The 12,500-nt window shown below is 38.2% G+C and overlaps 2 protein-coding genes across 3 annotated transcripts in view; both read right to left on the bottom strand.

The window, feature by feature from the left end:
- The window catches only part of LOC137967747 (serine/threonine-protein phosphatase 6 regulatory ankyrin repeat subunit C-like), a 193,769-nt gene that overhangs the window by 89,084 nt on the left and 92,185 nt on the right, over positions 1-12,500 (bottom strand). The window lies entirely within an intron of this gene.
- Positions 4,447-11,314, bottom strand: LOC137967428 (uncharacterized). The gene is made up of 3 exons (XM_068813951.1): positions 9,314-11,314; positions 8,020-8,096; positions 4,447-5,053 (listed from the first exon to the last, which is right to left on the bottom strand). Exon 1 carries the CDS (start codon positions 11,238-11,240, stop codon positions 10,392-10,394), a length of 849 nt encoding a protein of 282 aa, XP_068670052.1. The 5' UTR covers positions 11,241-11,314; the 3' UTR covers positions 4,447-5,053; positions 8,020-8,096; positions 9,314-10,391.

Below are 12,500 nucleotides of genomic sequence, written 5' to 3' on the forward strand. Positions count from 1 at the left end.
TGGTCCAACAGGTTCTCGAAGCTTTGTTCTCTGTTTGGGTATACGTGGAGCCACCAGACTAAGTAAATGTTCAAATCACTCCAGAGACATTCTTATAAAAGTTCCTGAATAAGAGTATGATAACATCCTAGTCTTTGCCTTTCTCTGAATATCGGGCTTACCCAAAAACGCCGGTTGTATTCCCTCTTTTTTGTGAAGCGACATCACCATAAATCAACAAGTAACAGAATTAGTATGCAGTGCAAGATGACGATCCGTTGTCGAAGAAATTCCCGATTTGATGCTGTTAATGACAGCAGGCCTATCATAAGTGCGATCAATACGTTCGGCAGCCATTTTTAAAGCCGGTACACGAAATAAAGAAGTGTAAGGCTGCCGTATGACAAGGCTTGATTTCGTTCACCTTCCCACTAGATCATAAGAAGCTTATGTTTATGAGTGCGATTATGATTATGATTATGATCCTTATGTCGCTAGTGGGAACCAAGCCTAAAAGTTCTTTCTCTTATCGAGGTGCAAAGGCTTGGAACCAACTGTCAAATCAAATAGTTATTTACGTGAGATAAAGGATTTTGCAAGCTTTAAACGTGCGATATCCTAGGACGCATTTTACATTGCTAGGGCACACTTTTAAATGGCTTGTTTCGTATCTACCTCTACCCCAACTAAAACGCCGGTCTCTGACGCCATCTCTACATACACCGTTCTTCAATCTTCTAGAGGTCCTAACGTTGAATAAACATTGACTGTTTCCGCGCTCTAAAGTTTGCGCTTTTGTGGCAAAAAGGGGGTGTTACTAAACAGAGTAAGGTAATAACGAGAAACAGAGTAACAGGAAAACGCGTAACAGGATAAATTTTCAAAGGGTTAAAAATTATAAAATCATTTTCAAATGCGTAAAATAAAGGAATCACGTTCGCCAAGGCACGGAAAGACATTTCGCTATGTTCTGATTCGTGAGAAGGCCATCTATTTCAGCTTTATATCATTCCATGTACATGATACTCAGAATGGTACAGTGCCGAAGGCAGGAACCGGATAGTACACTATTATACGCCAAGATTTTTAACATTCAAAACGCAAAGCGTTTGGTCTAAAACTCTAAATTTAAAAAGAGACCATCGCCCAAGATAGTTGCGAATAACCCAGCTTCGTTTTCTTGCTTAGGCTCATCGTCCACACTATTTCGCGCAAATCTGTCACGAAAATAGAGCGTTTAGAAAATGCTCTTTCAAGTGTGTAGCTGGCGGTTTAGTTGGTTAGGGTATAGGACCGTAGAGAGCGTGACGCTCCTCGCGGCATCGCCGCTCTCGCCGCTTGCTCGCGCGCTCTACGCCAACTAAAACTCCGGCTAGGCAGGCTACCAACTGCAGGAATTTGAAAACAACGGCTTTGCATTTTAATGTGAACGCTCCACAACGGCAGACACGCCGTGCTGCGCTAAAAGATAGAAACCATCTTAAGTTGGAGCTATAGGCCTTATCACGATTTTGACCGCCATTTTGACGGGTAGGCAAAGCGTAAAGAATTTGTAGTGTTTATATGGGGATCCGATGAAAATAATTTTCGTTAAACGCTAGTTCTGAAAAAATTATGAATTGAGAACTGAAGGTACAGGGCAAAAGGTTATACAGACCAAATTTTAGGCACTAACCTTTTACAGAAGATGCACGGAAGCGTTTTCAATTTTTCCATATATTTGTCTGTAATTTTTTCCGCGAATTTTCAGTAACAATAGACCAATTTCGATATATTAAAATTCAGTCCAAAACAAAAGGCACCATCTCGAGGCTCTGGGGAATAAACTCCTACAAATCCTTATATTTATTCCCCAGAGCCTCGAGATGATGCCTTTTGTTTCGGACAGAATTTTAATATATCGAAATTGGTCTATTACCCGTCAAAATGGCGGTCAAAACCTTGATAAGGCCTATTGCTTCTGATGAACACGATTCTTGAACACTTAGGTTTTTAAACGGAGAACTTACCACTGTGGCAGTTTAAGACTAACATGACGTCTTTTTTTGTAACAAACGGTACTTTGAATTACTCTCGAGTTCGTTTTGCTACGGTGTAGGAGATTCAGTTGCTATTACAGGAATGAATATCTGCTCTTTTTGAGATGAATGGGGGGATGATGTTAGAAATATATAGCGTGATAATCATTATTAGTGCATGACAATTTTCTAGCGTTACCGTTGATATTCAGATGAAAATCTAAGTAATGACATAAATAGCGTTTGCTTAGAAACCTCATCCAGAGTGTAAAGGATGATTACATATTGGAGACATGTCTATGGAGTGATTTAGCAGTGAACATTAAAATATATGAAAAAATAAAGAAACGTTGGATCTCACAGGAGATCTAATCAGCCAAACTTGAAAAGCAAAATGATGGAAAGTCAAAGACTACTGTATTAGGTAAGGCCTTCTCCAGGTTTAGATGTTACTAAATTATAGTGGTGGATGTGTCGTAACACATATTTCAAAACTAAAAGGAATGGCGGAAATGACGAACACAATAGACTAAATAAAGTAAGGATAAGACGGGTCTACGTAGGTTACCAGTTTACAATTCATCATACACGTCTCTTCACATCGTGGGGTTCCAATGTTCATGCTAAATCTCAGAGAAGAACTGTGAAGAAGTCGTGGGTACATTGCTTACAAAATGAGAGTTCTGTTGCGATCAGTTGCTTCCGGATATTGTTAGAAAACATGACTGATATCGTGTTTGATTTTTATCTAAAAAGAATGCGTTACCATTGGCAGGCTACCAAAATGAGACTACCATTGGAAGGGTCCTCAACTATGTAAGCAGCTACGAGCGCCTCAGTTTGCGATAAGTAAAAACAAGGATTGTTTCCAAAACTTTTCAACCTTTCACGAAATCTGGAACGGATCATGAAACATGATGTATTTAGTTGCAATATTTTTTAGATGCAAAAAAGAGTCAGGTAAAATTAATCGCCAATCGGTGTTTTCGGCTCCTTCAAACATTTTACGAGGCTGTTAAAAGCCTATGAAAGTACCAGAGGATAACCATTTTGCCAGGAAAGAACAAATTGACCTCTTCAGCTTGTACGTTTTGTTTTTCCGATTTCAGACCACGTGATGTTACTCTGGAGAACAGTTTCTTTCAAATGTCGTCTTATGCACGCGCTTATTTACGAACATGTAACTTATGAAAAAACAAAAGGAGAATTCCTCGGGAACATCACGTGGTCTGCAATGGGAAAACGTGCAAGTTTAAGAGGTCAATTCGTGTTTGATTCTTATCATAAAGGAATGCTTCATTGTTCAACTACAACAAGGTGATACCGAAAACAACTGGATATTTCTCAATTATGTAAACACAACTATCGAGAGCTTTTAATCCCGTCTTTTACATTTAAGCACCTTTAGCTTTTAAATGTGTTATAAGGTATTGAATATAACCAACAGAATGATGAAATAATAATAAACTAAAAGAGCAGTAGTTTGTTTTAAGTGAACACAGTTATCACTGTCCACGGCAATCTCACGGCGTGCTCCTTTGCTAATACGAGTGGACCTGTGAACTTGGCGGATCGACGAGCAAATGTCTTTTCGCATTAATTTTTAACACACATAGCACAGTGACACCTTAAGTCTTCCACTGAACAATGGCTTGGTAACACATGCTGACTGCAACGAATATCAATCCCTAGTGAAAAATTTGCATATTCTGATCCCTAACGATAGTCGCTGAAAAAGACTCTCTGGTTTTTCTGATTGAATCACGTGAGGAGTGGATAGCAACGATTAGCATGAGAAAGAAAACGTTCTGCATCAGTGGTGGGTTAGGATCAGGGGCACCCAACGAGAATACAGTTCAAAATCACTCAAACATACAGTTGATAAACATATTTTGGTATTTGAACGGTATATATAAGCATATTTTTATCCCTTAAAAATTTTTCATCTGTTCGGATTTCCTAGCTGAAAGTCTAGTGATCCGAAAATTATAGGGATCAAAACTTACCTTTTCGAACATTTCAGGCAGAAAAAAGGCTCCTGAAAATTCTAGGTGACCTTTTTAGGGTAAAAATCCGTTACAAATGGGCAATTACACCATTTTTTAGATGTTCGAAAATCCTAGGACAGGCAGGCAAGCAAGAAATTTTGCAAAAAATGTTCCCAAAATTCTAGATCTCAAATCGTCTTCCGAACAGATATTTTTTGAAAATTGACGTTGAATGGCCCTGTAGGATTTACATGAAGTAAATGCAAAGTTTCAAAACAACCGCCATTATGGATGCGAAGTGGTTGAAGCTTGATGCTTCGTTCTGTCTCATATCACTTTATGAAACAACTTTGCAGCTGTAAAAATCAATGAAGCTGTTGAAAAAAGAATTTGAAAGGCCTCAAAGATAAGGTATGTGGATGTGGTTCGCAACGAATAACATCGATTCACATTCCGTCGAGTCAGATTTATAATGTTTATTAAACATAAGGGTGCTGAGACTACGCAGTACGGACTGGAAATCATCTTTAAAAACAGAGGGAATTTTTACATAAGACTTAAACGGCATTGTCTGCATAAGTAAAATTACACATGACACTACATCGATGGGTCACAAACTCAAGCGTAAAATTACAATCGCTTACTTAAGTAAAAAATACACAACTCTAGATTCACATTTCTATAACTTAGCCTAGGGCCATTAAGGTTGGTTTCCATATGATCACAGACGACGCGGATCGCAGAAAGTTCTTCGATCGTCTGCGATCGTGATTGCACACGATCGCAGAAGGTAGAATCAAGTTCTGTCGCATTGACAGGAATTTTGTATGAATCGAAGATTTGGAGAGCGTGCTTCGCCAAGAAAATGTATGTATTTGTGCAGACTTGAGTATAATAAAAACAAACTAAACATTTAAGAGCAACGAGGTGGCCTCCCGAAACGTTTAGTATTCGTTCGCCTTTTGCAACGATATAAATGTCATCATAATTCGGGAGTTCGCCCGCAATTAGGATAAATGGGGGAGAATCTTGCTTCAACCCAGGTAGCTCTTTTTCAGTAGGCACAACCTGCATATATAAAATGAAGTGGAAAAGAACATTACAAAAGGTGCAAGTTACATCGAACTGTATGAGGTGCATTACCCCGCCAGTTCAGATGGAAATTATACTACATGGTACACTATAACAACTAAATTAACTGCATGGTTATATCTACTTTACAAGTTACATCGAACTGTATGAGGTGCGTTACCCGCCAGTTCAGATGAAAATTATACTACATTGTACACTATAACAACTAAATTAACTGAATGGTTAGATCTACATTTCAAGTTACATCGAACTGCATGAGGTGTGCCACCCACCAGTTCAGATGGAAATTGTACTACATAGTACACTATAACAACTAAATTAACTGCATGGTTATATCTACTTTTCAAGTTACATCGAACTGTATGAGGTGCGCCACCCGCCAGTTCAGATGAAAATTATACTACATTGTACACTATAACAACTAAATTAACTGAATGGTTAGATCTACTTTACAAGTTACATCGAACTGTATGAGGTGCGCCACCCACCAGTTCAGATGAAAATTATACTACATTGTACACTATAACAACCAAATTAACTGAATGGTTAGATCTACTTTACAAGTTACATTGAACTGTATGAGGTGCGCCACCCTCCAGTTCAGATGAAAATTATACTACATTGTACACTATAACAACTAAATTAGCTGAATGGTTAGATCTACTTTACAAGTTACATCGAACAGTATGAGGTGCACCACCCACCAGTTCAGATGAAAATTATACTACATTGTACACTATAACAACTAAATTAACTGAATGGTTAGATCTACTTTACAAGTTACATCGAACTGTATGAGGTGCGCCACCCACCAGTTCAGATGAAAATTATACTACATTGTACACTATAACAACCAAATTAACTGAATGGTTAGATCTACTTTACAAGTTACATTGAACTGTATGAGGTGCGCCACCCTCTAGTTCAGATGAAAATTATACTACATTGTACACTATAACAACTAAATTAGCTGAATGGTTAGATCTACTTTACAAGTTACATCGAACAGTATGAGGTGCACCACCCACCAGTTCAGATGAAAATTATACTACATTGTACACTATAACAACTAAATTAACTGAATGGTTAGATCTACTTTACAAGTTACATTGAACTGTATGAGGTGCGCCACCTGCCAGTTCAGATGGAAATTATACTACATTGTACACTATAACAACTAAATTAACTGAATGGTTAGATCTACTTTACAAGTTACATTGAACTGTATGAGGTGCGCCACCTGCCAGTTCAGATGGAAATTATACTACATAGTACACTATAACAACTAAATTAACTGAATGGTTAGATCTACTTTACAAGTTACATCGAACTGTATGAGGTGCGCCACCCACCAGTTCAGATGGAAATTATACTGCATAGTACACTATAACAACTAAATTAACTGAATGGTTAGATCTACTTTTCAAGTTACATCGAACTGTATGAGGTGCGCCACCCGCCAGTTCAGATGAAAATTATACTGCATAGTACACTATAACAACTAAATTAGCTGAATGGTTAGATCTACTTTACAAGTTACATCGAACTGTATGAGGTGCGCCACCCGCCAGTTCAGATGAAAATTATACTGCATAGTACACTATAACAACTAAATTAGCTGAATGGTTAGATCTACTTTACAAGTTACATTGAACTGCATGAGGTGTGCCACCCGCCAGTTCAGATGAAAATTATACTACATTGTACACTATAACAACTAAATTAACTGAATGGTTAGATCTACTTTACAAGTTACATCGAACTGTATGAGGTGCGCCACCTGCCAGTTCAGATGGAAATTATACTACATAGTACACTATAACAACTAAATTAACTGCATGGTTAGATCTACTTTTCAAGTTACATTGAACTGTATGAGGTGTGCCACCCGCCAGTTCAGATGGATATTATACTACATAGCAAACTATAACATTTAAGTAATGGTCCGGCTAAGAAGCAGGCAGAAAAACAATAGCCCGCGGCAATAGCGTCGGTTAGTTAAAATGTGACAACATTTTTAATCAAATTAAGTTCGGCTGTTCCCATTGGTGTAAGCAGCTAAAAGCGCGAAATTTGAATTTCAATGAAAAATGTAATCGACTTGCCGTCTAAAAAATTAGATTCTGTTTCGTAGAACAAATCATTATGCCTTCAAAAACTATGTTTGTAAATATCGTCAAGATTCTATGCGCCATTTGCCGATTGGCGAATGGCGCATAGAACAATGCCCAAATTTGGCCGAGAGACAGAGATCAAGGGCATGGGGAAGAAGAAATCCAAAAAAGGCTTTTTTTTCATTTTTTTCTCATCTTTTTTCGACATTTTCCGATATTAGCCAATCAGATGCCTCGATTGGAGAAGCAGCTTCTAAGTACTTTTGCCGCTGGGCTGCCTGCTTCTTAGCCGGACCATTACTTAAATTATCTGTATGGTGAGATCTACTTTACTTTCAATGCCATAAAAGAAGCACACCACACGAAATGTAAATAGAGTACGGTAGGTCAAAAGAAGACCTCAACACATGATAGAAACAAATACATAACAATCAAACTTTATCAACACGATGGAATACAACACGTAATCATCAAACCTCCTCACATAATAACAAATCTCACCACCTAATGACAAAAACACACCACAAGACAAAACTTCAAGACCAAAAGAATAAAGATTACATAAGAAAGTTATAGCTTTCCATAATTCTTTCTTGTTCTCCACTGTATTCTACTACTTCCATTTCATCATTACCCCTAAAACAACCCAAATCCTGAGCATCTTCATAAAATTTATGAGATACAACTGTAGGAAGTTCAGATTTGACTTAAACTTATAGAAAAAAAGGGTAAACTCCACTTAAACAATTCAAACAAAGGAAAAACTGTTGCCATAGCCGTACTAGCCTAATAAGGACAGGAAAACAATGTGGAGTGAACAGTTCTCACCTGTCAACTGTCTTTCGCTTCAGACTGAAGTGTTGCTAGTGGTTGTCTGTAGTTGACTGGCTGGCCGCACTATGTTGCTGAGGAATAAATAGGTGTATCTTCATTAGTAAGAACAAATGGAGACCTTACACTAAAATATTCAAGGGATATTTGTGCTGAATTGTAATCTAACCTTGCACAGCTCTATTAATTTATTTATCCTCAAATTCATTGCTTTCCTGAATCAAAGAGCCAATTTGAATAAAATCAGTCCAATTCCATTGAACAACACTTTATATTTAGCCTGTGTGGTGACCGACTGGGAAAAAAACCGATTGGAAAACGAAACCGAACCGGAACAAACGAACTAAGAATGAAACAAGAATATTATTATTGCAAAAGTAGACAAAGTACACCAATTAAACCAATGGAATAATAAACAGAGATAAAGTTATCTGGGCTATAGGTTGGCCAACACTTCATAGTCTGGGTTCAGCAATGGGTTACTCATGAAGTTCTCTTCTATTTAGCCTTTCACGAATGTTTTCACTTCGTGACACGTATGTCTTCCTCTAAATATATCTCAGTAAAAAACAGCCGCCATTTTTGTAATATCACGCCCCTGGTGAGTCATGGGTAGTACCGGTCCTTTACACTTACCTGGCGCTGTTGTCGCGCGTGGAAATCAATTTTCCTTACAATCTTCAATTTTGGTCCAACATTACGAATAAGTTATGCTCCCAAATCACTACCGGTATAACTCCGCTTTCCAAGAGGCCAAGCAAAGAATTCCTCATCAATTTCCATGCATGAAAGAAACATATTTATATTAAATGTTAAGGCGGGAAGTTGCGGTCGCCTCGCCAACGAACGAATACCACAACATTATGTTTATGAAGTTAGGTAGATTTCACCTATTCTGCGCGCCGGCATATCATTTTCCGGGAGAAGTATTCTAACTGACCGTCGCCGGGACCCAAGGTCTTGATTTGGGTGACATAACGAGCTAACAGTGCCTTCCATTTGTGTCTCAAATCTAAGGAACGTCAAAACACTGCAACAATTCTTTCGTTTTCAACGTAACAGAAAACAGCTTGTATTTTTTTATGTATTTTAATACATCGTCATTTGGTGCGAATTGCAGTCGATCCAAAAACACTTGGATCGACTACAATACGCACCAAAGAACGATGAGGACATCATGACCTTCAATTCAAAACTTCACAATAGAAGTAACGAACACAGTTTACTCAGCACGAAAGGATTCAGCATATTCGTTGTACGGGGCGCCTAAACTGGTAAGCCATTCGCCTACTTCCTCTACTGTCCATAGTTTAACATCTGAGGATCCATTAGCAGCCATTGAATTTAAAATAACGCAAGAAACAGGACCTCCAAATATTCAAACCCTTCTCCAAAGACTGGCCGAATGAAAAGGAGTACAAAGAGGGTCATCAAGTTTCTTTATCGCTGTTCAATAATGCATCTTGATTGACGGAGAATTATGTCGCCTTTTTGACCGGAAATTTTTGTCAGAAGACGTAAATACCGCAGCCAATCACATGGCTCGAAGTGACATTTGTAACCGGAAACAAACCTTTTGAATTTCACCGTGCAGCTGACACCTATGCTTGTTACGAACCAGATTTTTAGGAGCTTAAAAAAACTACCGGTACTGGCTCACATTCGTAGTCGGCATTTGCACGACCCAAATTTTCTTGTCACTTGTGGTAGACCTGGGTACAGCAAGACTTACTCTTTTCAAGTTTTGAATCTCATTTTTCCCGCAACCATCCCGAACTTATTAAGGAAACGGATGAAGGAAAAGAGAACGAAATTATTTCTCATGATGATTCGGATGATCCGGAACATTCGCCCAGTTAAGAGGGAGAAAGCGACTCAGAGAATGACACGAGAGATACATCTTCGAATGTCTTCGAAACGTTGATATATTCATACTTAAACTAGAGAGTGTAACAAATTGAGCCAGACTGCAATGAGAATTACGTACAAATAAATAAGCCCTGAGGACAGTTTGTTCGGCCCAGTATATCATATTGATGAATAGCTATTTATAAGTCCACAACTGTATCATTTCAAAAAACCAATCTAACATGGTTAAGATTAATCGGCCTTTTACTATTAAAATTGGTGTAAAAGTACACTTCCAACTGTGTAATTTTATCTTTGATAATACCCATAAACTCTTATTCTTTAAAAAGAGTAAAAATACCCTACATTTAGCGTAATGTTAGAAGATTATTTTGGTGTAATAGTTTACACAGTAACAAGGTGTAAAAATACCCTACATATAGAGTAATTTTAGAAGATTCTTTTGGTGTAATAGTTTACACAGTTACAAGGTGTAATTTTACATTTTTGCGTTCGTAACATTACACTTTAATTTTTAGTGTGCTGAATCCATTTTCGCCAAAGTATCTCGTTTTCGAGGGACCTAAGATCGTAGAAGGGGTCACACCAACAACGATAAACATTTCAGCATATTTCTTGCCATTATTTGCACAATTGTCTCGACACCAATCCACGAGTGCACTTTCAGCGATTTGCCATAGGCCAGAATTGAAATCCCCAAACTGAGGGACCGCATTGGTGTAAACAAAAGTTGCTTCTTTTAATGTCTGTTCTCCTACGCCGTACTGTGAGGCAACCAAGTGACCCCTATGCATTATTGTTTTTACGTCACTAGACCCACCAATACAAACCTCATAGAGCGGGGTCATCAAGTTCTTCGCTATGTACCAAGAGACGTCAATGAATTTCTTTCCACGACTCCTTTCAAAGAAACAAATCTTTCGCAGTGAAGCTTTCTCGTAGTCCTTGTCTGATTGCTGAAAATATTTGTCTAATCCACTTTTGCTAAGTTTAAAACCTGTATTCGGTCGGTTGCCAGGTGCTCCAGACAACTGGCTTCCACGAATCACAGTGGCTGCATATAACGGCATTCGATTATTACAGTCGTACAGTATACCTACCGTGCGGCCTTCGCATAAATACGCCAAGTTTAGTCCATACTGAGGATGTCCGAACAGTTCTAATTCTAATGGCACGTGTTTAGTTAGATCCAAGTTATCTCTTGGTTTTCCGTGAGCGTCACAAGCTCCCAAAAACAAGCACTCACATCCAGCTATCCCCGATGAACTGCACCTGTAATGTCCCGTAACTTGAGACAGAAGGTACTTGGACAGCGCTAAGGTAAAAAACAGGCCTATGAATCTGGCCATGACTACACTGAATTGATCATGAACAGCTAAGCAGACATATTCTGGATATAAACCTGCTTCGTCATGCCCCGAAGATTGCACACGCCAAATGAAGCCCAAAAAGCACGCCTACGCACGAGTTAATACTTCCGGTATTTAACCGTAAAATAAAGCGGAAGTTTAAATAGCGAAGAGCCGTGACAAGTACAAAACTCCCAACCTAACTCAGTACGCAATTAGATTTATTCTTTACAACATGAAGATTTAGGAAAGAAAGGGGTAAACAAAGAATGGATTACAGAGATTGAACTGCAAATGTATTGAGTAGTCTCATAAACTAGGCCTACTCTGGGACCTAAAGTCGCCTTAAGTCGCCTAAAGTCGCCTTAAGTCGCCTTAAGTCGCTTTAAATCGCCTTAAGTCAGAAGTTAAAACTTTAAATAATAATAAATAATAATAATAATAATATAATAATAATAATAATAATAATTATTATTATTATTATTATTATTATTATTATTATTCCAACAACAGCAATTGCCTGAGAATATAGCCGAAATTTGGTGATGCTACCACTGGATATTGCTTCTGATTGGTGGAATCAAATTTCCTATGCAGTTCAACCAATCAGAAGCACTACCCAAATGTGGGTTGTGACGCCACATCAGTATGGAATTTGTGCACTCCTTTCTCAAACGTCATTTGGCGGGGAAACCAGTGGTAGTGTCGCTAAATGTCGTCTGTTTTCTCAGGCTACAACAACAAAAACAATAAAACATAAGGATTCTGTTTATATAGAAGAGGGGAAGGGGTCCCTTAACAGCAGAGGTATTCCTTAAAGACTTTCAGGTCCCATAACTTTCTGCAGACATCTGCTGCAAACATGTTTGGCTCCACAGGAGGGGAGGCTAGGCATTTAAACTAAGAAAAGATTTTCTGTTAAAATGCTTCATCCCAGCTACCAGGGAATTTGCGGCTATTTAAGTCACTAACCTTTGATAAAACATTGGATGTAAGTTCCTGAAAATCATAGGAAGAAATGTCAAACCTCCCTCCTACCTGAAATCAATCCTTGCCCCGATTGTCCTCATGAGACATTAACATGCAAGGAACTGATATTAGAGAAGTACATAAGGCACAGTTTTCCATCTTCAGAACATTTATTGCTTGTCAACTTTAATCTCTTGGTTTAACAAATACATAAACTTGTAATTTCACATTGAAAGTGTAGCTGGAGGTGTGGCTTGCATAAAAAAAAGCCATTTCATACTGCTAATATTG

The sequence above is a fragment of the Montipora foliosa genome, chromosome 8 (assembly GCF_036669935.1).
Source record: "Montipora foliosa isolate CH-2021 chromosome 8, ASM3666993v2, whole genome shotgun sequence".
Taxonomy (NCBI): Eukaryota; Metazoa; Cnidaria; class Anthozoa; order Scleractinia; family Acroporidae; genus Montipora; species Montipora foliosa.